This window comes from Calidris pugnax, unplaced genomic scaffold (genome assembly GCF_001431845.1).
Source record: "Calidris pugnax isolate Ruff unplaced genomic scaffold, ASM143184v1 scaffold91, whole genome shotgun sequence".
NCBI classification, from domain to species: domain Eukaryota; kingdom Metazoa; phylum Chordata; class Aves; order Charadriiformes; family Scolopacidae; genus Calidris; species Calidris pugnax.
In genome coordinates this window covers 1,925,470-1,949,582 of record NW_015090898.1, presented here as the reverse complement: position 1 = coordinate 1,949,582, position 24,113 = coordinate 1,925,470, and the positions used below count along the sequence as shown (strand labels likewise).

The 24,113-nt window shown below is 50.1% G+C and overlaps 3 protein-coding genes across 11 annotated transcripts in view; 1 reads left to right on the top strand and 2 right to left on the bottom strand.

Moving 5' to 3' along the window:
- The first annotated feature begins 196 nt into the window (after window positions 1-196).
- TRAF3IP3 (TRAF3 interacting protein 3) lies at window positions 197-13,904 on the top strand. 7 transcript variants are annotated; one of them, XM_014948556.1, is made up of 17 exons: window positions 197-635; window positions 810-950; window positions 1,957-2,300; window positions 3,508-3,622; window positions 4,134-4,191; window positions 4,395-4,419; window positions 4,848-4,877; window positions 5,161-5,256; window positions 8,839-8,910; window positions 9,172-9,312; window positions 10,013-10,150; window positions 10,397-10,532; window positions 11,163-11,225; window positions 11,305-11,364; window positions 11,897-12,048; window positions 13,187-13,459; window positions 13,645-13,904. In XM_014948556.1, exons 3-17 carry the CDS (start codon window positions 2,004-2,006, stop codon window positions 13,726-13,728), a joined length of 1,740 nt encoding a protein of 579 aa, XP_014804042.1. In that variant the 5' UTR covers window positions 197-635; window positions 810-950; window positions 1,957-2,003; the 3' UTR covers window positions 13,729-13,904. The 7 variants fall into 7 exon arrangements, with proteins under 7 accessions (XP_014804042.1, XP_014804041.1, XP_014804044.1 ...); XM_014948555.1 differs by lacking the exon at window positions 810-950 and having other exon boundaries at window positions 199-635; XM_014948558.1 differs by lacking the exon at window positions 810-950 and having other exon boundaries at window positions 206-635; window positions 13,346-13,459.
- Window positions 13,905-14,043: 139 nt separating this feature from the next.
- LOC106891799 (chromosome unknown open reading frame, human C1orf74) lies at window positions 14,044-15,634 on the bottom strand. The gene has a single exon (XM_014948563.1). The coding sequence runs from the start codon at window positions 15,602-15,604 to the stop codon at window positions 14,765-14,767; it is 840 nt and encodes a 279-aa protein (XP_014804049.1). The 5' UTR covers window positions 15,605-15,634; the 3' UTR covers window positions 14,044-14,764.
- Window positions 15,635-15,966: 332 nt separating this feature from the next.
- IRF6 (interferon regulatory factor 6) overlaps window positions 15,967-24,113 on the bottom strand; it is a 9,475-nt gene continuing 1,328 nt past the window's right edge. Inside the window, exons 1-8 of one of the 3 annotated variants that reach the window (XM_014948425.1) lie at window positions 20,726-20,804; window positions 19,902-20,078; window positions 18,792-18,996; window positions 18,202-18,324; window positions 17,952-18,098; window positions 17,329-17,721; window positions 16,802-16,920; window positions 15,967-16,521 (exon numbers count right to left, since the gene is read on the bottom strand). In XM_014948425.1, the coding sequence (XP_014803911.1) occupies window positions 16,300-16,521; window positions 16,802-16,920; window positions 17,329-17,721; window positions 17,952-18,098; window positions 18,202-18,324; window positions 18,792-18,996; window positions 19,902-20,075 (1,383 nt within the window). In that variant the 5' untranslated portion in view covers window positions 20,076-20,078; window positions 20,726-20,804 and the 3' untranslated portion in view covers window positions 15,967-16,299. Of the gene's footprint in view, window positions 16,522-16,801; window positions 16,921-17,328; window positions 17,722-17,951; window positions 18,099-18,201; window positions 18,325-18,791; window positions 18,997-19,901; window positions 20,805-24,113 lie in introns of those variants that run through there. The other 2 variants (XM_014948427.1, XM_014948426.1) reach the window with 2 other exon arrangements.

Sequence of the window (24,113 nt, the reverse complement as noted above, 5' to 3'; positions counted from 1 at the left end):
TGTGTTCCTTTTCCACGTGCACAGGCACAGCGCCCTTATCAGCGCCCAGCTGGTTAAACCGACCGCCCTGCATGATTTGCATTAACGCAGCTTTCACTTCTCTAAAGACCTTAATGAATTTCTGCCATTCCTGACCTCTCCTCAGCTGCCGATACACACTTTTTTTTTTTCCCCTTTCCAAGCTGCAAGAAGCCTTAAAATAATAGCATTACTGTACTTCCCTAAGTCTGGATTTCTCTACCCCAAAGCACCTCAGGGAGACTCAGTCACCGAGTGCCACAAGAACCAGCACTCGACCTGCGCGTGGTGGAGACCGATAAAGGGAGATGGCCCAAAAGATAATTGCTGGCTCTACTTAGAGAGAAGCTGGAGACTTTGGGGTCCCAAGATAACCCGAATCCCCCGGGGGGCCAGGCCCCTGTACCCCACAGCCGGTGCTGCGAGCGGAGACAGGAACCGGGGCTCGGCTGCGGCTGCAACGTTTCCTGTTTGACAGAGCGAGAAAAGGAGCGAGAGCAGCAAAATGAGGTGGTTGGCACGAAGATGGCAGTTGGAGCGTGTTCGTGCCCGATAACCCCCCGCTCACCCCGCTCCTCCGCTGCAGTCGAGGGGTAGGACGGGACCCCCCGGGCCAGGTAAGTGCCCGCAGCACCGGGGCTGGCGAGGGATGGAGGGGAGCAGAGGCTGCCGCGCTAAAGGCAGCAGCGTGCACCTTCTTTCCTCTTTTTTCACCCCGTTTTCAGCCTACACCGCTGATACCAGGAGGCTGTAACATGAACCAGCAAGAAGCACTTCATTTTTTTTTTTAGTTTCCCTTGAAGCAAGAAGTGTAACAGCTTGGAAAGCAAAGATAAAGGACATGTTTGTTAGAGAGGGTAATTTGGGGTAACAGAAGGAGGAAATAGAGTATGAGCTTGTCAAGAAGGCCTCAACAGTTTGCTCAGCTTGGGGTGAGTAATGGACTGTGTATTTCTTTAAGCTTTAGCTTGCCTTAAAGTGCATTTTTGGTGAAGGGAGGCTGTTCACGAGGGCTGCTCTGGGGATGCAGAGTGCCCAGAGGCAGCGCAGGTGGGAGAGGGGCTGAGCAATTCCTGATGGGAAAAGCTGCATGTGCACCGAGCACTGAGCACGACATCCGAGGTCCGGACTGACCATGCAATTGGGCCATTTCTAAAATTAAGAAGAGTTAGTTGAAAAACGCTTTTAAGGTGTCCTGAAGAGCTCGGAGCAGGCTGTAGACACACGTTTTGTCTCAAGCTCTGGGGTTCGTACCCAGCTTCAAGGGAGATACTGCAGGGTCCTGGCGTATGCCCAGATTGCGTTTCATCGTGTGAAACTGTTGGGCAGACCTTGTCTTGCTGCTGGGCCAAGGAAAGCACCAAGGGATTGTTATCCTAGGGGCACGAAAGCTGCATGGGAATACCCTGCTCAGCCTTTTATACCCCCAGGCTCCTCCAGCTGTATCACAGCAAGAAACACCCGAACGGTGAAATACTGTTGCAACCCTTCAGTAAATTTAAGCTAAAATTAGAGCCGGTTAAGAAGCTATTCAAATAAGCCCTTCAGTAAATTTAAGCTAAAATTAGAGCTGGTTAAGAAGCTATTCAAAGAAGAGAATCATAGAATCATAGAATTGCCCAGGCCAGAAGGGACCTCCAAAGGTCATCTAGTCTGACCCCCCCCCCGCAGTCAGCAGGGACACCCCCAAGAATATTCAAATAAAAATCAATAGAAGGACATAAGCAAGTGCCACACTTCAGGGGTGTCAAAGGCCACATCGCATGTGGGCTCAGGGTTGGGAGCAGCGTCTGGGCTGGTGGTTTGCAGCACTTTTCCTGCCCAGAGCAAGAGCCGACCATCCCCAAAAGCACTGCAGAGTCCGATACCTCACATTTATTTAATCTCGGAAACAATCTGTTTTCACTCAAATCGTGTCTTTTCCCTTGGTTTCATCAGGACACAGGATCTCGGGGTGGCCGGGGTGGTCCAGAGCTGTGCCCACCATGATCAGCCAGCCCGAGAAGACACGGCCGCGGCGCCGGCGCGAGAGCTATGAAGAGAAGTGTGAGCGGCGACATGAGACACGGGAGAACCTGCGGCGGAGACACAACCTGACGAGCTGCCGTCACCTCGGGAGGGGAGCGGAGGAGCCACCGCAGAGCCCCCGGCAAAGGGAGTTCCTGAGGAGGAGAAACCTGGCGAGCGATGCTGGGAGGACACCGCCGGGACAGGAGGCCGAAGCACGTGTCCCCCCGGTCTCCTCCTCACGGGTGGATCCAGGACCATCCATCCTGCTCCAGGTAACGCCTGCCCTCAGAGCGCAGCTCAATGCTCTGCCTGCTCGGGCTGGCAGCCCTAAAGCATCCACAGCCCAACCACCGATCGCAACAGCATCGGGATCCAAATCAAAGTACAGACAAAAAGTGAGAAAGCACCAACAAAAAAGTGCATTTCCTTATCAGCTGCAGAGTCAGGCACAGGTAAATGCTGTCACCTCCCTCCCAGCACGCTCCTCTCCCATTTTCCAAACCCCAAACCAGATGGAGATTTTTCATCATTTCTCCAGGTACAACCCCACATCCTCCCTGCCAGGTTGCAAAAATTATTTTTACCCTTGAAACCTGAGGTCTAAACACCAGGCTTCCCTCCATCACCTTCACTGCGAGCAGGAAGGGTGCAGGAATTAGGAGACTCCCTGATACTCCTTCCCACCCGGCACAGCTCACAGCAGCCCAGGGGGCTCACTGCCTTCAGTAACACCTAAACAAAAATGCAATGCAAAACACCCCAATCTGAAAACCAAACAGATTTCCTTTTAAACTTATATCCCGTGCAAAATGAATAATTCCCCTGGTATGTCGTGAGTTCACAAACCTCTGTGAGCAGAGACAGCTGGACGGGAGATGACTTTGGCAGGCACACCCTCAAGCTCCCTCAGCTCTCCTCTCCCGTGCAGAGCAATTACCTGCCTCCTGCTGCCTTTCGGTTCACTGGGTTTAATCCCCCACTAGACAGCAGGAATCTGGAACAAGCATTTACATGGCACGGCCCATGCTCAGTGCCTTCCCCTCTTTGCTGCTGCAGAGCTATGGAGGGCTGTGGGGACAGAGGGGCAATGGGGCAAGCACCCTGCTCCCCCTGCCCCACAGGGAAGCCAGAACAGAACAGGTACCTCTGCTCCAAGGCAGCCAAATGGTAGCAGGGACCCAAGCCAGGACCCAGCTCCCTGTCACCAAAAGTCCGCATCTTTTCCAAAGATATCTCAGGACACTTTGGGAGGGTTCCTTGTCTTGTTCTGGTGTCTCCCCTCGAGAAGCCAGCAGGGTTTCCCCCACTTACCCCCAGAGCTCTGGAGCTGCTGCAGCCACACCGGCAGATCCTTGTGCATTTGCTGTGGTTTCTTGGCATCTGCTTGATGCTCTTCACCCAGTCACTGCAGGGACAAACCCTGATCCAGCCACAGCCCATTCTGGAGAGATGCTGACTTGAGCCACCCTCTCATTCCAGCACCCTCGGAGCTGCCCTGTGTTCCCCCCTGCGCTCTCCCCGCTCAGCCTCAGCATCCCCCGCAGCATTTCGGCAGAAGCCATCCCCAGGCGAGGTGCCTCCATGAACACCCAAGGTAGGTGAGGGATGCTTGGGTTCCCCAGCAGCCACAGCGTTTCCCTCCCATGTCTAGTCTCCATCAAGCTGTTTGGGATGGGAGGCAGGAGCTCCCCTTGAAGCCAAGCTGCCTTCAGCCCCACACCTCCAGTAAATTCCACCATCCCAGTCTGAGTTTCCCCTGCAAACTGCAGGTGTTAAGAACATTTTTCCTGTGGAGCAATAACCCAGCCCGTGGTTAATGACCCGTGCTGCTGCTCTGCCCTGCAGCTTCCCTCTAAGGACTCCAGATTATCCCTGGGGCTGGGGCTGACCTCAGCCCATGGGACCACTTAACTTCTACTTCTCTGTCCTTCTGAGCAGGACTCTCCTCTGCCTTTTGTCCCCACTGAGCTGTGTTACTGGATGCCACTTAAACAGCTGCTCTCCAGCCTAGAGGCGATGCAGAGACAGCAGAGACGCTCAGGAAAAACAACTTCACAGCCCCTGGGACAGGGGATCTGTCACATCCCTTTGCTTTGCTTTCACAGGAACCCAGACCCCCACAAATCCAAGCACAGGAGTGAAGGACTCGAGCCAGCAGACAGAGTAAGATGGTGCTCCCCTCCCTCCCCGGGCTGTGAATTCGGGTACCCCCCGGGCACCAGCCTCCGATGCCCAAACACGTTTCACCTCAGCACAAACCTTCGCTGCACAAATACCCCCACTCTGGTGGGGCAGCGGCTGGTGCCCACAGACTGCTCCAAACACCCCCCACTCTCCTCAGTAACACACTTTCTTTTTTATTTTAGTTGTGGAATAGCAGTTCTAAATAAGGTAAGCAAAACACAGATAATAACGAGCCTTGAACTCCTGCAAATGAAATCAGTTTCTAAACTTTTTGACCAGGCCATTGACTGATGCTAAATTTCTCTTATTTCAAAAATGATGATTTTGCTCCTATAAGCAAGAAATGCCCTTCTGTCCCACGGGTATCTGCTGAGCTCTCCCAGGAACTGCCCCGATTTGACACCCTACATGGCACAGATGCCTTAAGGCCAATGCTGGAAGTTGCTGCAGAAAATATTTACACTTCCCTGCAAAAACCCAAGCAAACAAAGCCCAGCAGGGCTCCTCCTCTGCCCAGGCTCAGCCTGTGAACTTCAGTTTTATTTCAAAATATTTGGGTCTTGTAGCCAGTTCATAAAATGTTTATAAACTGAAACAATCCTGTTGTTTTTAAACATTTGCCCTTTCCCTTTCAGGAAATAGTGCAGCTGTCCAACTACCTGAAGGTAGGTCCCAAATATCACATACCCACCGGGAAGGCAGGTCTTCAGCCAGTGCAACCCCACTTTTTAAATTATAATTATTCTTAAATAAAGAAGTGTTACATACCCAATCTTAACATGGCCAAGAAGGCCTACAGACAAGCCACTGAGCCCAAAGACCTGTCTGAAACTCCCCAAGTGGAGACAGCCCCAAGCTGGACAAGGAATCTGGGAGGTTCACACCAGCTCTGAGGGTTCCCCACCAGCTCTGGGGGTTCCCCACTGACCCACTCTCCCCTTCCCACAGGAGGCCCTGCACCGCGAGCTGCTGCTCAAGCAGAAGATGGTGATTTTGCAGGAGCTTTTCTCCACGCTGCTGCAGGCATCAGAAAAATCCTGGCAGGTACCGAGAGGCGCAGGAGGCGATTCCTGCTGGGGCTGGGGGAGGCTTTGCCCTGGTGGGACCCAGCTTGTGGGCAGAAATCAGAGCTCTCCACGTGTCTCACCTTCTTTCCAGGAGCTCAGCGCTCGCTCTGTCTGGCTTTGGGGCTTTATAGGCTTGGAGATGTCACAGCACTGTCACCTAGCCAGGACATGGAGCAGAACCCTCCACCTGCAATAGCTGCTTTGCCAGCCTCTCTCCTTGCCATCACTTTTCAGGGAGGGTTGAACTCAAACTCAGAAGTTAAAGGGTCATTTTGCTTGAAGTTTCTCCCCTTTTGTGCCCCAAAAGAGTGTTACAAAACGTACTTTGCTTTCAGATCAACAGGAAGTGTAAAACCCTTTTCTTCTGTAAGGTTTTGGGCTTTGTTTTTTTTAAATATATTTGTTTTTCCCACCTTTTCTTAAATAAAAAGCAGACAGAGCAAACAGCCTGCTGGGGAAGGGTTCTGAGCCCCAAACACAGGTCAGAGCCCCAGCACCACGATGCTCTGACACATCTGCTCATCCTTGGGGCCCCACATCAAGCAATTTCCCCCCAGCTGAAACAAAATCCTCCAGCCAGCACTGAAAACCAGGGCCCTTTTTTAATTTTTTTTTGGCTTTCAGGAGGTAAAATTAAGGTGACACATTTTACACAACATATGCAGTGTTTTATACAGGGCTTTTAAATCAAATATTAATTTACGGTTCATTGTGCCATTAAAAAAAAAAAGTGGTTTGAAAGTTCTGCTGGGGCAGAAAAGCGAGTGATTGGGTGAGATGGTGCAAAAAACTTGTGTTAGATGTACTGCGGTTAGAAATTTCCGCCTTCGCTTGCTTCTTCAAATATAATTTGAGCAGGAAAAAACACCCTGACAGACTCTGCAGGAAGTAGCCATGAAACCTCAGATTAGAAACAGGTGGGTGCACTTTGCTTCTCTCTCTCTCTGCTACAGAGGAGAGACTTTGCTGCTGCCTCTCACACTCAGCCTTTCACTGGACTAAATATTAATTTGCCGCTGGCACTGGAGCCAATGGGGCAAACGAGGGAGATGCTTGGGGGGTCCCTGGGAGCTGCCCTGAGGGAGGGAGGCTGGGGGGGCAAGGGGCTTCTCTAGGAGGTAAGGCCAGGTCCTGTACAATAATGCTGTGCCGTGGAAATGGATGGTTTGTTGCCCATTTCCAGGCCCAGGTGAGATGCCAAATGCTTGTTGCAGAGGCTTTTTGATCCTTTCCAATAGTTTGGGTTTCAAAGAAATGTGATTGCATACACTGGAATGATCAGGCAGTAACTCTTGAAATGGCCAGAGTCATTTCTGAGATGCTGCTCGTGCTCATGGGTGCTCCTGGTTTGATGGAGCAAGCAAATACTCCGCAAGAGGATGGGGTGTAGTTAAATTGAAAGGATAAGGCATTTGGTTCCTTCCCCCTCCCACGATTTTACTTCTAGGTAAGAGACACCTTCCTACCACAGGTCTGTACCTTAAGTCCTCCATCTGTTGTAAAACTTGCTTAGTTAATTCAAAAACGCTGCCAGATAAGGAAGCTAAGTCAGTCTCATTTATTAAGAGTAATTAGTTTAAGCAGTTCTCTTCTTAAAGAAGCAAATTGCTTCATTAATATATTTTCTTCCCTTTCTGACCTCTGAAGTGGAGCCTGACTTTTGGAAGTACCTTGCAGCTCTGCAGAGTTTAAGCTCTTTGTTATTTCCAGTGTGTTACTACTACGACGTGGACTTATTTTTCTAGCACAAGCATCATGTTTGGGCAAACTGGATGTCGTCCAGAAATGGCATTTATTATTACCATTTTAAAACAGCTATTTAAAATTACTACGGGAAGGAGTATCAGAGAATTCACTGATCACAGGACAACAAAAAGACTACAGCTGTCAGCCAAAACCAGTTTAAAATACTTACATGGCACTTAAATGACAGCCATAGGGAAATGCAGAAGAGTTTGAGAGAGGTTTTGGAGCTGCCCATTCAGGTAACCTCCAAGTGCTGCAGAAGAGGGCTACAGAGGATTCAGATCTAGTATTTGCCAAAGTGGGTGTATTTTGAGGGTGTTAGCCCAAATCCTGTCCTCCACGTGGCTGTCAGCCGGTGACCCCGGGCTCTCTAGCAAGGCACAGCACAGGGAACCCCAGGTGGGGTTCAAACAGTGTCACCAGGGACACGACAGAGGAGAGGAGAAACCACCACCCCAGTGATGGTGGCTACAGGGCTATTGTTTTGTTTATTTGTGGGTAGGGGGTTGTTTTGGGTTTGTTTTAATGGGTTTTGTGGGTTTTCTTTTTTAAAAAACAACAACAAAACCAACAACAGCCCCTTTCATGTAGATAGTCTTCAACACAGGGGTTTGACCAAGATTTGCTCACATAACTTTTCTGGTCAGAAGCATAATTTCTTATGCCCTCCCACGTATGTGCTCATACTCACTCACCCCTCACTGCCACGCTGTTCTGGTAACAGACAGCGTATTCCATTTAGGGAAATTTTTGTGTTCTTTTGCCAATTTATAAGCCGCATCTCCATGAAAGGAGTTTGCCAGCACATTTCTGCTCTCACGCGTGGGAAGGGCCCCGTGCTCTGTTGCCTTGTACTTTGCACAGTCATTTACACCTGTGCACAACGGCCGTAACACCACCCTCCAACGTGAGCCTTTGCAGACAGCACCATCAAATAAACTGCAGAGGAAAACTAGGCATGATACTTCACATATGAAAATTCTTTTCAAAATTCCACCTATTTTCTAAAAGGACAGAGCCGTTTGTATTTTGTACCAACAACCGAATTGGGAAGATTTGTTCTATGGGACTGTAAATTTACTCCCGTGGAAATTGAAACAGTGCTAAGATACCAGAGAATCAGGTTTTGCTTGGGTCTAACAGCCATTCCTGTAACATCAAGGAGTTGCTTTTTCAGAGGCTTGACTTCAAACAGCAGTAAGCAGAGAGGATACAGGCGTTCTCAGTATCGGTGGTGGAAAAACAGCCTACGTGAACTCTTTGCTAGAAATTTTATCTGAATTTGCATGCAGTCTGGTTTCAGAAAGCCCAAGAAGCCTGACTAACACCCAGAGGAGATTATAATAAGGAATATGAATCATCACTGTTGCCCTCTATCCCCCTGCCCAACTGCTAGATGTTGCAACGCAGACCCAACCTATCTCAACCAGCAAGACAAGACCTTAGCACCAGCCAGAGCTCTTCACGTTGTAGGGGGGGACCATCGGGCAGGGACCCACGGCCCCTACGCTCTGCCAACCCCAGCCAGACCAACCTGAAACCCCCTTGCCCCTAACATCTCATCTCACTCCAAAAACCTGCATTCAGTAACCCGGGGAACTGCCTCGGGAGAGTTTTTCAACGTGTAAAAGTCTTACTTCCCCATTTATTCTGAGATCACGAAGGGCTTATTTGTACTCTGAGCGTTGAAAAGACTTTGACCAAGCTTAATCACAATAGTCTAGATGAAGCAAAGGGAGAAAATGAATCAAAACACAAGCTAACAAAACGCTGGGGGTATAGCTCATGATTCCACACGTTGTTTTTTCCCCAGGGTCAGCTGAATGAAGATAAACTGAAGTGTAAACTACAGGCACTTGAAAATCAGCTGCAGGCCTGCACCCAGGTAATGTCTGATCACTGAGAAACTAACTTGATTGAAGAAAGGCATGAAAAGACCAAACTATGTAATTACGACAGGTCTCAGTTTCTAGAGCAATCTGATTAGATATGGATCTGAAAACGATTTTTCCTCTTTGCTGAAGCAACACTTCACAGTAAATTAGCAGTAGCATTTACACACTCTAGATTTGCTAATATTCAGGCTCAGCAAGATTAGAAATACGTCAGATAAAACTCTTCAAGCACCTTAATTCTTACTTTAAAGAGTTACTCAAAGGAGTGTGTGAAGAAGATCCTGATAGAGATGGAGGACCAGAAGCAGACCTACGAGCAGAAGGCAAAAGAGGCTCTTCAGAAGATGCTGGAAGATAAGCTCCAAACAGAGCAGCAGCTGCAAAACTCTCAGGTAAATAAATGTTTTACTCCTGGCTTTGCTTTCATCTACTCTGGCTGTGGCAGAGCCCCCACATTTCTAGGAAACGTGATGACCACCCTACCATTAGTAACAAAGATGCAAAAATACCATTTTTTAGCTACTAAGCAAAGTCCTTAGGGGCAACCTGTGCTCATTTTGTGAGCCATGCATCAAGGTATTTAAAGGAGCACACAGCTGGGGAAACATACTGCTATTTGGCAGTTTTAAGTGTAATCCCTTCATCTCCACCATCCCCTTCATCCCCTCCCCTGCTCTGCACACATGCAGGGAGTGACAAACCACACACAGAGCCATCCAGGGTATGAGGCCTCCAGAGATGCTTTCTCTGGAGCTGCTCTTTTATATGAAAATGGATTTTCCCCAAGAGGTAGCAATTTGCTTTGACCCACGGGATAACTGGTATTTTCAGAAAAACAAGTAAATCTTACCCCAAAGACTACCAGGCTTCTAAATCCTCCCAGCAGCATGGGACCTCAGGTTCCATGCCCGTGTTTGCTCTGTCCATCAGGTGGCATCAGCCCCACGCAGGTTATTACAGCCCCGGTGCCGGAGGCGGCAGCCGCCCCGGGCACAGCCCAGATGGTGTGAGCGCCCACGGGTGTCCTTCAGGGCATGGCCCCACCAGGCTGTGGGTCACAGCCCACCCATGGGTCCTCTCTCTCACCCCCAGAGAAGTCTGGCAGCAACGAGAGAGGACCTTGCCTTCTGGAAAGAGCACTACGCCACGCTCAAAGCCGAATTGACCAAGATGACCACGACGCACGCTGAGCTCGAGAACAGCTTCCACGATTTGCAAAGCCAACTGCAGGTACGTTAGTTCCCCACGGGAACAGCATCCACCAGAGTCTGCATTTTCCCATTTGCAAGCAGGGAAACCCCCCAGTTGAGATCACTACAGTCAAAAAGCCCCTTTGATCAAGCACAGCGGCCACACGTGCAACCTGGTCCTCAGCCCGGGGCTGCCTTTTGCTGCTGGAAAGTGGGTGATGCCACTGGCTCACTGTCTGTCCATGGCATGGTACTGGGCTGATGCTGGGACTCTTGTACCCCCCAGCGAGTGGCCGGGCAGAAGGAGCATCTCCAACAGGCCCTGCACAGCCTGCAGAGCGAGCATGCCGCGCTCCACCAGCGAGCCAGCGCCCTGCGCCAGGACAACAACCTGAAGGCAGAGCACATCAGCGCCATCGAAGGTATCGTGTGTAGGGGAATGAGGTTGGGGGGTCTGTTCTCCAAACAAACAGAGGATACGCAGAAAATACTCCTAAAACCTTAGTCCTTAAAGCCAAGCACGCACACACGTCTCTCTCCCTCTCTCTCAACATGTTGCACATCTCAGCTTGCCAAGAAAACTTCTGGTTGCCAAAAGGGCTCCTAAGGTAGTTTCCAACTAGGTTAAAGGACCTCAGGGAAGTCAAGTGACTTTGCTAGAAGAAAGGATGGAACGGAAGACCTCGGGGGGGTGGGGGTGGGGGAAAAGTCCTCAGCTTTCATGAGGGCTTTAGCATCCTTTGTCAGATCCATCAAACGCAGCACTACAAGCCTGTGCAGGTGGCAAGGCAGCACCTGCTACTGTCTGAGGTGACTGGGTGGGGGGGGATATCAGGGGCACATAAACACGTGCTAATAGTGCCTTAAGAGACCACACAAGATAGAGACAAGGAAACTGGTGAAAAACACATCCCTTCAGAGAAGGAAGTCCAGTAGCCAACAACATCCAGCCCACTTTACACACCTGGAGAAAGGGAAAGTTACCATCCTTGCAGAAAGATACACAGAAATTGACATCAACCTTGGTTACCTTGTTATTATTATTATTTCAGATAAATTGCAAAAAGAACAAAATCAGAAGTTAACGCTGGAGGCAACAATCAGCCACTTGCACAGTAAGTGACACAAAGATGTGGAAAGTAAGAGACTTATGTTAGCACTGCAGACGGTAACGGTGGCTTTTTCTGTTCACAGATTTGATAAAGAACCAGACCAACGAACAGAAGATGCGGGAGATGATGGTGCAAAGGAAAGGTCAGCAAACTTTGTAACTCCCACCTTGCAATCCTCTCACTGGACACAGGAGCATTAGACCTGACTCTAGCAGAAGTCTCCACTGGTTTAGAATAAATTATTATTTTAAAGCGGCACAAAACGAGTTATTATATTTTCTTAGTTAACATTAAACTGTGGGTGTATTTATGATAGCAAAGGCTGTAAAAAAATAAATGGATTTCATTGCAAATTCTACTTCAGTGCCTATGCCATTTTTTCCCCCCCAAGGAAAGTACATTCCAGTTTATAATTGCAACTACAGATGCATTTGAAAAAAAGTAATAAAAGACATTTTAACTCTCCCTCTCTTCCATTTCTGGCAACTACTTCGAAATATTCCTCTAAAGATGATTAACTTGCAGCTACAGGAGAAGCAGGCCTGTATAACTCAGCTCCTGTGTTCTCTGCTGTTCGTTGCATGCAAATATTATCTTTAAACTGTGCTGAGTAAACAAGATCTAAAGCAAACTGAAAGCCTGGACCTGTTTCTCATCAGAAGCCTGTTTTCTAGACCAGGTTTCCACCACGCAGACCCCACCTCTCACTCCTGCCAAGGAAAAACAAAACGCTCTGTTAGAGCGCCCCGAGGAGGAGGAGGGAGAAGAAAGTCTGAAGGATGAGATACAGAAAAGGACATCCCTGCTTACAGCAAAGGAGAACGAGGTGAGGAAGTCACTGAATCCCAGCTGGGGAGCGAGCTGCCGGTGTAAGTGCTCCTGCAGCACAACACAAAGCTCCTGGAAACAACCTGAGCTTAAGATCTCCTGTAGGGATTATCTCAGCCAAATTTTTATCCTGATACCAGCCTCACCTAAACCCCTGATGCGGCGTGTGTGTAAGGGCAGGGAACCAGTAGAGCTCTCCATACAAACCCATTTCTGCTCCCACAGATGGGAGTCTCAGCAGTCTCACAGGGAAAAGCCAAAGGCACGCTTTAAGAACTGAAGCCCTGAGCACAAAGGAAGGAGAGGAGGAAAAGAAAAGCCTTGCAAATAACAAGGAAGGCCTGCTAACAGAAGCAACGCCCTTACAACTAGGCTGCAAAAAAATACAAAGCTTTCCAACCTCTTACACCCTCTTTCCCGCTGTTTCAAGACACAAGACCGGTAGCACAAACTGGTAGCACAGCCCCACCATTCTTACAGCAGTACTTAGATAGAAAGGATTTATAAAAAAGGATTTATGACTTACCATAGCAGAGCTTAGAGCCAGGCAGGAGAAGAGCTTGTCCTACTGCCCCACACTGGTGAGTGCACCACCACCATCAGGCATCACCCAGCATCACCTGGGGAAGGGTTTTGTAAAGCACAATCACAGCAAAGGGAACAGCTGTGTTGAGGGGGGGGAGGCAGCTGCCCCCACAGCAGCTCTAGAAGCCTCCAGGCTTGGGGAGACTCCTTCTACTGCTGCCACCACCACACTGCTCACAAGGAAGGCAGCAGGGTCTCACACCGTGCAGCTATTCAGGAAACAAGGTGCTCCCTGGTTTTTGGGGTCACACAGTGTAACCAAGTCTGTCCCATGTGTCTCAGGTTCAGGGGGTTTAAGGGACTCTGCAACGGCTCCCGCAGTCAGTGAAATGCAGACTGAGTTTCAGAAGGAGAGGAAAAGCCTGCCGTGAGTTTGCGTTCCACATCTTCATCCTGACCTTGCAGGCATCTGTGGTCATAAAAAACAACTATTGCTCTTTTCTTCCATGTGGTGTGAAAGATGGCAGCAAAGTCACAGGCTGGTGACTGACAGGGCACTGCCTCTGTCACCACGCTCCCAGTAACACTGACGTCTGCTCTGTCCCCCGTAGGTACCTATGGACATACGGGTAGCAGAAGTGAAAATCCCCCGTTGGTGCAGTGCCGGTGCCTCGGTGAAGCGCTGCCGGCTCTGCGGGAGCCCCACCAGTCTGGGTGCGTACAAGAGCGAGGGGATCCTTCCCGCTAACGGCCCCTCGCTCTGCTTGCAGTGCACGGAGCTGCGCTCGGAGCTGGAGGCCCTGAGCGAGGAGTACCGCTCCTGCCTGACCAGGCTGCGCCAGTGCCGCGACGAGCTCAACCACTTCCAGAGCGAGCAGGCAAAGGTGGGAGGTGTTCCTCACCCCGACTCCCAGTGCTTCCAGACCCAGGCTGCAGATCAGTCTGGGAAACCCCCCCGTCCCCCATTCATTTGTGCAGTGAGGAAAGATGAATGACACGTTTGCTAGGGATGAGACAAGAAGTTTCTTCTCCCCACCAATTTCCTAGTAACACTTGCTCCTCCTTGCAGAGACGGCGCCGTCACTGGATCCCTCTCCTGGTGGCAGCGATAGCAATGGCCATAGCCACCTTCCTGGCAAGTTACAGACCATGAAGGACCTTCTGAATGACTGACCTCACCGCAGGAACTGACTTCTGCTTCACCAGCAGCAACGCGCCCTGGCCGCAGCGCACCTTCTGCTGTTTCCTACTTGCCTGTTTGGTTCATATCCTGAGCTGGTCTCACTCCAAACTCCTGCAGCTCCAATAAAGCTGGGAGATCTCCCCTTCCCTTGGCTGCTGTGGTTATTCTGTGTCAGTTGAAGTTTGTGCTGCCCGGTCCCCATGGCACTGAGGGACAAAGCCACTCCAGCCACCGCTGCTGGGACTCCTGGGGGGCAGGAGGGACAGGGCATCCCATGCCCTTGGCATCTGGCCTCCCTGGTTTTCATGCCCGACAACTGAGAGGACTACACAGTTGTCTTCCTTTATTACCTCCCTAAATGCGAATTATTCAACCCTGGACCATCTCTACTGGTTCCTGACAGAGAAACCCAGCTCAGGGAGGCTTTTTAGCCCAGTCCTCCTGGGCCCAGTTCAGGCGACCACTTCATGAGCCTGTCTCGTGGCCAAGCGTCCTCACAGCCACCTCCGCTTGCCCTCCATTGCCAGCGCAAGATGAATTCCACAGAGACAGGGGGTTTAGGCCCCTTTTGGAGCTGCACTGTCCCAGTGTTACGGTAGCAATTGCCCCCCATTGAAGCTATGAGGCAGTGACACCATGTTGCACGAGTAGCAAATATGCTATGGAGCCTACTTCACAAATGCAAAATACTGTGGTGTTCAAATGTTTTATTAATCCTCAGCTGTTTGCAGTAAATAAATACACCCTGACTTTACAGGGCACACACTGCAGTAAGGATGGAGGCTGCAGAGCAGCTGTGAGGGTGCACAGCCACACACTGGTCTTCTGGACAATTCACATTTAATTTGCAACTGGCCTGTGTCTGGCACCTGAGACGGTCACGGTTCAGCCTCTGCTGCTCAAGGGCCTCCTGAGACCTCGAGCAGGCCATGCACACAGGAACTGCATCTCTCGCTTTGGTCCCTGATGCAAGTGAGAAATAGGCCAAAAAGCCTGAGTTTGTGCTTTACAAGGCAACTGCTGGAAGAGACACCACCTCGCTCGAAATGCAGAGATCTACAAAGTCACTCTGTGCACTGAAGGCCTCCTTCAGCTCATCACACCAGGCGTCCAGCACCTCCTTCAGCTCCGCACAGAGGCTCTCCGGGATGCTGAAGGAGTAAATCTGGACCCTGAGACCGTCCCTTATCCTGGGGCAGGAGGCCTGGACCGTGAACACCCTGAGCGGCGTCAGCCCCAGGCAGTTCTCAGAACCTTCCTCCATGGCAAAGGTGTACACCGCCGGGTAGCCCAGCAGCACCCCAACAACGGTGCAGAGGTTCCAGCCAGTGGGGACAACCTCACTGGAGGACACGGGGCCGGTGGCAGTGGCCTCAGCAGCCCCTATATGGGCAAGGAGTGTGGTGAGATGGCTCCTGATGGCCTCAGCCTCCGCCGGCCCACAGAGCGCCGGACGCTGCCGCCTGGCTGATACATCCATGAAGGGCGCGGGGTGGGAGTGCAGCATGACCGCCAGCCTCTGCCGGGCCAGCCCCGGGTGCAGCAGCAGGGCCGAGCCCTCCATGTCCAGCAAATGCAGGCGCCACGGGCCCAGCCCGGCCTCCATTAAGCGGCCCAGGTACCGCCGCAGCTCGGCGGGCCCCGCCGCGCCGCAATCGTACAGCAAGGCCGGCTTCAGCCCCGCCGCTACCGCCAGCACCTCCCCGGCTAACTGCAGGGCCCGAGCCGCCGGCAACCTCCACCGCCGCCCGGCCCCCAGCTCCTCCCGAGCCGCCGCCACCAGCCGCGGCGCCGACAGGACGCTGCCCGCCGGGGCCTCCGCCTCCTCTCCGGCCGCTGGGCCCATGGCCACGCCGCGTTCCAGATGAAGCCACGGTCAGGCCTAAAGGTTCCGGGGCGGCCTCCGTGCTAACGTGGGCGGTGATCCGGAGGCGGAGCAGTTTGGGCCCGCCCGGAAAGGCCGCTCCGCCCCGGGGCCCGGGCCCGCCCGGGCCTCAAGCGGGGAGCAGGCCGCAGCCATTTCTTTCGGCTTTTAAAGTGTGTTTTCCGCTTGGGGTGTTTTATTTTACAGATATATGCGTGTACGTTGTGCGTGTGAATACAGTACATTAAAAAAAACCCCACGCTGGAAGAAGCGCCAGGCTCCCAGCTTGCAACTACCGAGCAGTTAAAAGAGAGAAATAAAAGCCAGACACGGTGATACTGTCCAAGTGGTTTTAATAGAGCACAGATTAATATATTTGTTTTCCCTCCCATCTAATGATCAGGTCTTTATATACAATGTATCAATAGTAGTGGATTAAAAAAAAAAATATTACAGAATTGAGAACCTGATTCATACAGCAAATGGCTGAAAACAGGAGCTAAAGGTTTTCCTGCCATCCCCTCTGCTTTAAACACTACCAAAACGAAAGTACCATACACTGTTGAAACAGAATCCGATGACCAGATTTACAGGTTTTATTCAGATTTAGGCAAGGCACTTATTAAGAAATACTCTATGTACAACGTGAGGAGCCGTGGGGCAGAGTGAAGGGCCTGTCACTGTGCGGGGAGCGGCTGGGCCATGTGCATGGCGGGGGCCTGCATCGGCCACCCCTCCTGGTGGTTCTGCAGCAGGCGGTACAGCTGCTTCAGGTGGGCCACGATGTTGTCCTTGATGTCGGGCGTAGAGATCTGGAGCCGCACACTGCCGCTGTCAAAGGAGCGGGTGAAGTCACCAGAGAACATTTCGTAGATCATCCGGGCCACAACTGGAATGACCTTTTAAGAAGAAGTCAGTTGTTTTAGCATAACGGTCACTCAATACACTCCTGTCATGCAGGGGATGGTTTCCACAATAACCTGAAGTGCACTCCCAGACCAAAGCTATTTGGCACACGCAGCATTTGTATTGGCCATGACAAAACCCACCAGCCCTGTTGGGGTTTCCCGATGTCAGTAACCACAACGGAGAAGAACATGTCTCTGGTATCCATGGGCATGGATCCAGAGCCAACGCACCGGCCCCAGCACGGCTGGCACGTGTCACTTCAGGCCCTACCTGAACCACAATCAGCTTCCTCTCCCTGGGTTTTCCATCAGGCCATTCTTCTCCAAAACAGAAGTAGATCTCATATGGTGGCTGTTTCTCTATTTGTCCTTTCTGATGGGCAATCAGCTCTAGGGAAAAAAGCACAATATTGCAGGGTTGTCCTCTTTCAGTCAGAAACACTCACCACATCGCACTTCATTATATCATCCCACGTCTTATCTACACACTGTCCAGAGCCATCTCTTACACATACACAATTAGAGCTCACTTCTTGAACCCAGAAGAGCATTCTTTAACAGCAAGGCCCATCAATGTTTTTTGGAGCATTAAATGAGTGCACATTCACTTTATTCTGATGCACACCTGCTCCATGGCCACTGAATTCGGGGAAGCAGTGGCCCCTACCCAGGCTCCATGCCAGAGCAAACTAATTGGTGCATCCACACCAAGCCCCAGTGCTGACCCCTTTTCCAATAGTGCCACCAAGTGCCCAGACCACTACCCAAAGCTATTTTGCAGAAGCAGAAGCTACCTACCGCTTAGGAACGTTTCCAGACAGAAGAGTTTGACTTTCTTTTGCCTCTCGATCAAATTTGGTGTGGTGGAGGAAGGCGCACAGGGACCAGACCAATACACCTTGCACTGGCAGAGCCGGACAGCGTAGATGGCATGGCCGCTGACCTCCAGGATCAGTCCCCTGTCCATAACATCCAGCAGCCGGCTTGTGAAGACTTTCTGCCTTTCGTTGGTGATCTGCTCTGTTCCTGGAAACTTCACTTGCTCCAAACTAATAGGCCCAAAGAGCTCTTCCTGGTCGGGCATAGGACCCAGCTCTCCGTAGAAAAGTCTGCATCCCTGCGGGTTGCTTACCGTCGTCGTCGGTCCAGTCTCCTTTCCTCGATACTCAAACTTGATTTCTAGGTCTGTCACTGAGAGAGAAACTGTCAGTATGGCTTCTCCTGGACCTTTGCATGTACTGTGTCAACAAAAGAGACACACTGCAATCCATGCTACACTAAGGGAGATGTGTAAACTATACACAGTCCTCTGTGCTAGCAGGCAAACAAACAGCCACAGGAAAAGAGTCAAAACACTTTCCCCCCCCCCTTTTTTTTTTTCAAAATGCAATGACAGAAGCACAACAAATCCATATACGTACTTGGCAGAGAGCTGATCCAGAGCTCAGGGCTGCTGAAGAAGTCATGCTGCAGCGCAGTTGGGGGCATTTCCATATCTAGAGGTTCATTCTTTGGCCACACAGCTTCAGGGCTGCAGTTTTCTGCACTGGCTGGAGCCATTGGAGAATCTACAAAAAAGAAACAATTCTTCAATAAACCAAGATTTTATTTCAAGCCTGCACCAATTTACAAGCAAATACCTTCACTAATACATTAGTCTACGCCACCAACCATTGATATTAAGAAATGGAAATGTCTCTTGAATAGGGACATGCTGAGATTGATTCAGCTCTTCCTCTTCTTCCTCATCAAGATCGTTATCCTTTTCATCCCACGGAGCTGAGCCAGTGGAACCTGCAAGCAAGCACATCCTTGTGGGTAGTCGACCAGGGTGAAACACTGCAGTGCATTTCTTGAAAAATATAACGGAAACTTCTTATAGGCTTTGCACAAGATTGGTAATTTGTGTATTTTGTGAATATAATTTTTTAAAGGAAAAAAATCTAATCTGTACAACATACTATTTTCAGTTTATAATATACAATTCTATATGTATAAGTCTAGAAAGCTAAGGAAACGGATAAAATATCGCCAACATTGGCCTGTTTAGCAGAAAACATGCAACTGTGTGCAGCTTTATTCTTTTTAGTGCAGGTACGATGTGGTTCAAAGTCCTGGTTGAAGCACAGCTGGGCTTACAGCCGGGAGCTGCTTTCTGCCACACACGGAGGCAGCGCGAGAGTTAATGCCGCGGAGAGAAAGGAACTGGCATTGGACAAACGCCTGCTCAGTAACCAGCCCCGTGTCAGCGAGGCCCTCACCTGGATTAATGATTGATCCCTGGGACTGCGGGATATCGCACACTTCATAAATTTTAATCGGGTTCATGGGCACCTCCTTGGTGCCATCGTATATCAAATTAAATTCCCGGCTTTTGTTAAGAGCACATCGGAGCTGGGCTTTCCACTTTGCAGGGTCTGGCTCATCGACTCCTTCCTGGTACTTTCCCGTTTCCACAGCCCAAGCCTGGGGACAAAGTACACTGCTCAGTCCAGCCCTCCCAACAGAGCAGCTTTTATCAGAAATCAAACTTCCAAACAAATTCAGTGTAAAAATCCTTCTGTTGCAGAAGTCTTAACTACAGCTCTTCTGATAACAACAACAGACAATCCTGCTTTAAAGCTTTTTCCATTGAGAGAAAGGGGAGGAAAAAAGATGTAAATCCAGATTTCCAAAAGCCACTAGCAATTCTGAGCGTGCATCTTTGTACAAGTTAAGAAAGGATAAATGGTACAGGACTGTGCACTGAGTTTCTCTAGGTGTCTTGGGTTCAATACCAAAAGCCGGTTTTGACAGCGAGCCATACCCTGCGTAGGAGGAATGGACTCGGTTAAAACAGAGCAGAAGAGCAGCCGCAGACACCCAGGTGGCCATCGCCCTCTCACCCCAACACCAGACTATCGGTCCACCATCCCTCCAAGGCAGAGGTCAGAGATTCCTCAAAGGAGCGTAGGAGTTATAATGAATCCCTTGGGATAACAACATTAAGGGCAGCAGTGATGAGCACTGGAAGTTTGTGGTGGACCTCTTAAGATTTGTGTAACAGTATGTAATGGTTTTCTACCAAGAAGTCGTCAGCCACCACATCCTAAACCAAGTAAATAGAAGCAAATAGCAGAACATTCCAGAATCGACACAAATAGACATGTCTGGCCTTTGGTGGTTGGAAGGGGTTAAAGAACTCAACACCATTTCAGGCAGTGCCAAGCTTGGCATCCAGGTGCACAAAGTGGCTTTTCTGAGGTCAAAGAAATAGGACAAAATGTGCCTGGAAACAGCTCCCGAGATGCCTATCCAGCTCCTTGGCCAACAATTCAACCCTTTGTCTCTGTTTAGGAGCTGTGGTATATCCGAGCTCTCCTCTCCCTCACCTTGAAGATGGTGTTCTCCTCCTCGTGCTGCGGGCTGTGCCGAGTTGCGTGTTTCCAGGGGATCTGAAACCGCTTGGCTTCTCGGTTCAGCCAGATAAGGCCGGGATACATACCACTGTCTACCTGGGCTACCAGCCACGGCTTCAAGCGAACCCTGCGCGGGTGTAACGCCATTGTCTACAAAAGAGAGGGACAACAGTAGACCAACTGCTCCAGGTTAGTTGAGACTCATACGCTTTACAAAAAAAAAAAAGTTAATTTGATGAGAACGGACCCTCTGCAGTGTTAGTGCTATTGTTTGTTACTTTACTGCAGGCTGAAGCCACTAATTTGGATTCAGCTGGATGACTCTTCTGCCAGGAGCAGTGACAAATGCATCACGAAGCGGGGACCGTAAGTGTTACAGGAACAACAACTCGCTATTAAATATTCCAGTAAGCAGAGACGGCGCGTTATTTGTGTTAGCTGAGCACAGGGAGGGCGAGCCCCAATCAAACCGCGCTGCAAACGCTGCGCAGGAGATAAAGCCACAAACAAGCCACAGCAAGAACAGGCAGCTGAATTTCAAAAGCCTCCACGTTCGCAGCAGAGAAGGGGCCTTGTCTGACCCAGCGCTTCTTCGGGCGTGTGGGACGTGCATCCCGGAGGAGAAAAACGAACATGAGCTGAATCAGAGGCTTCTGCCCCGGCGGAGGGGAAGGTGGAAGGCTGAGGCTGAGGCGGAAGGGACTGTTTTATGAGACGGACGTCCCTCTGAAAAGTCATTTCATGACTTTTTCATGCATGCTCTGAATGCAGTATAATCATTCGCAAACATCACTGACCTGCAATAACCAGGATGTTTATCCAGAAGGACATGAACTGCGAGTCTGCCTGCACTCCTGCTAAAAAGCAAGTGATACTGACTTAATGTTTAGTTTTTTTTAAAAAAAAACCCTACTGCTGCAGTGAATTGATCAAATTCCATAGCTAAAAAGCAAGTGATACTGACTTAATGTTCAGGTGAACTGATCAAATCTGTTGTTGTTTAAGTAGCCCTGAGTTGCTACTACATTTGCAACCAACCAACAATATTTTTCTTGTGCAAAACAGATACCAAGCCAAACAAACAGAACTAATGACTGTCTCTCTGCAGGAAGAGACAGCATTTGGTATCTTTAGATTTTGGGAGGGGACTTATGTTATACATGTGCTTAGAAGGTTCTCTCTGCAGGAAGAGACAGCATTTGGTATCTTTAGATTTTGGGAGGGGACTTTTATGCTATACATGTGCTTAGAAGGCCCTGAGTTGCTACTACATTTGCAACCAACCAACAATATTTTTCTTGTGCAAAACAGATACCAAGCCAAACAAACAGAACTAATGACTGTCTCTCTGCAGGAAGAGACAGCATTTGGTATCTTTAGATTTTGGGAGGGGACTTATGTTATACATGTGCTTAGAAGGTCCATCTCCCATATTCATTTGTAAATCTTGAAACAGATGTGAGAAATGACAAATACTCCCTTTAATAAAGCAGCTACAGGATAAGTAAAACCATTGCCACAAGCTGCAAACACCGCTGCAGGAGTTGCAAAATGCGTCTGGTAGCAGAGATAGAGGAGATTCAAAAATCCGACCCAAGAACTAGTCTAGGAACAGGTTTTATTTGTTCAAATACCTGCAGGTCCCACTCAGACGCAAGTGTTCACACAAAATTAATCTGAACACAACTTATTTTATCTGTTAAGCAAAGAAAATATTCTCATTCAATTGCAAATCATCTTCAAATGATAGCTTGAAAATGTGCTTCGTCAAGGAGCTGGGGACGTCAGCAGACTGCTTCCCAGGAGCTCCCAAATCATCTTCAAATGATAGCTTGAAAATGTGCTTCGTCAAGGAGCTGGGGACGTTAGCAGACTGCTTCCCAGGAGCTGCAAAGGGATCAGAAAGCCATCACCAAACTCATTTCTGTGCTTCTGAAGCCGCTGTATTGGTTATCCATGTCGAAAATCCTACCAGAATTGAAGTTTCAGTGGTGTGTTTGCAAAGAAACAAAGTCCAGGTTAATCCTGGACTTAGAATTGAGACCAAAACCAGGTATCGATTTCCCTTGCAAAAGGCAAAAACAGAGACTTCTCCCTGGAACAAAGAAATCCTAAACTAAAGCTTGTTTCCACAACCTTTTTTTTATACTTCACTTCACTACAAGCAGCCCCCTCGGCTTCTAAGACCATACACTGTGCTCACACGCATTGACAAGACCAAGAGCAAATTCAAACCCACACGCCAGGGAGAAAAATTCACTCAAACAGAATGAATTTGGTCACGCGAAGGGTGCGCTGGCGCAGCCATAGGAGGTTTGAATTGTCCCCGGGATCCCAGACAGCGTCTGTCAATACGTGACATTACAATGCTTTATGACCCTTTATCACCAATGACTTGTTGACACAATAACCGAGAGCAAATCAACTTGAATCCCATTGCTGGGCTCAGACGGTGAGTCAGCCTCTTCCAGCCTTCAACTTCGATCCACTGGGGTCCGCTAATGCCAGAGGCTGCTCCGGCCCCAGGAGCTACAGGGGTGAGCTCAGGGAACGTCCTCACACTGCTAATTGGATTTGCCAAGGGAGGCTTAGCCCTCACTCGAGACTCCTTGGTGCACATAGCCAGGAATCAGAGAATGGTTTGGGTGGGAAGGGACCTTTAAAGACCATTGAGTCCAACCCCCTGCCACGAGCAGGGACATCTTCAACTAAATCAGCTTGCTCAGTGCCCCGTCCAACCTCATCTAGAATGTTTCAAGGGATGGGGCATCTCCCACCTCTCTGGGGCAACCTGGGCCACTGTCTCACCACCCTCATTGTAAAATTTTTTTCCTTGTACCTAGTCTAAATCTCCCCTCTTTCAGTTTCAAGCCATTACCCCTTGTCCTGTCCCAACATGCCCTGCTAAAATGTTTGTTCCCATCTTTCCTGGAGCCCCTTGAGGGACTGGAAGGGGCTCCAAGGTCTCCCCGGAGCCTTCTCTTCACCAGGCTGAACCCCCCCAACTCTCTCAGCCTGTCCCCACAGCAGAGGGGCTCCAGCCCCTCTGAATGGAGGAATGCTGGAAACTGGAATCCTCTAGTTTTCTTTATTACCACTCAAACTGGCTGGTGGTGGGGGATAATTAGCACATCCCTGTGCTGCTAATGCATCTCCGGTCGGTGATGTAATTATTCCCTGTACCCCAATTATCAAGTCATACATTTTTCCTTGGAAAGAAGACATTCCCCCAAGAGGAACAACTCTGGCCATCTCAGGAACGTCTCAGACATCCCGCAGCCACCTCCCCGACGGCTGCAGACAAGTGACCACGGGGACAGCCCCGGGGACCTGTGGTGGCCCTCGGGGCTGCGGCGCGGTGCCAGCCAGCATCCCGCCAGCCGGCACACCGGGAAAAGGCCTGTCCCAGCCTCCCCACACGGATGCTCTCACTCTCCTCCTGCACACCCAAACCAACTCCGTGCTCCCGCTCCACCCCGTCACGAAGCCTCTGGAGAAGGAAGGGTCTTCTCCCTTCTCCCTGCGATACCACCGACCTCACCCCTCGCTCGTTACCTCGGTGTGATTACATTATCCTGTATTTAGTGGGTTTGCACTGATTTTTTTTTTTCAAAGGCTATCAGCTCACCCCTGACCATTAGCATTGCCACAGAGAAACAGGACAAATTTCCACCCGAGTGTCCCAGGCTTTATCACCTCCCCACAGTGGGAACCTACAGCTCCCACCTTTCAGAGACCCCTCCATCACTTCTGCAGGGCGAGGGACACACCAGGGGCACAATTAACCCTGATAAACCCAGGGATCCCACGTCCCAGCTGGGTACCCCCAGCCCTCTGCCGTGCCCGGGGAGCCCCTCAAGGTGGAAGAGGCGTGAGTTCTTCCCCATCATTTGGGTTCTCGGGGTGGGAACAGCTTTGATTTAAAACCAGCTGTGGGCGAATGGGGCGGGGGGAGGGCAAATAGAATCATAAAATCATAGAATCATCTAGGTCGGAAGAGACCCTTGGGATCATCGAGTCCAACCATCTACCCTACTCTACAAAGTCCTCCCCTACACCATGTCCCTCAGCACTGCATCTAAACGGCCCTTAAACACAGCCAGGGATGGGGACTCCCCCCCCTCCCTGGGCAGCCTGTTCCAATGCCCGACCACTCTTTCGGTGAAAAATTCTTTCCTAATGTTC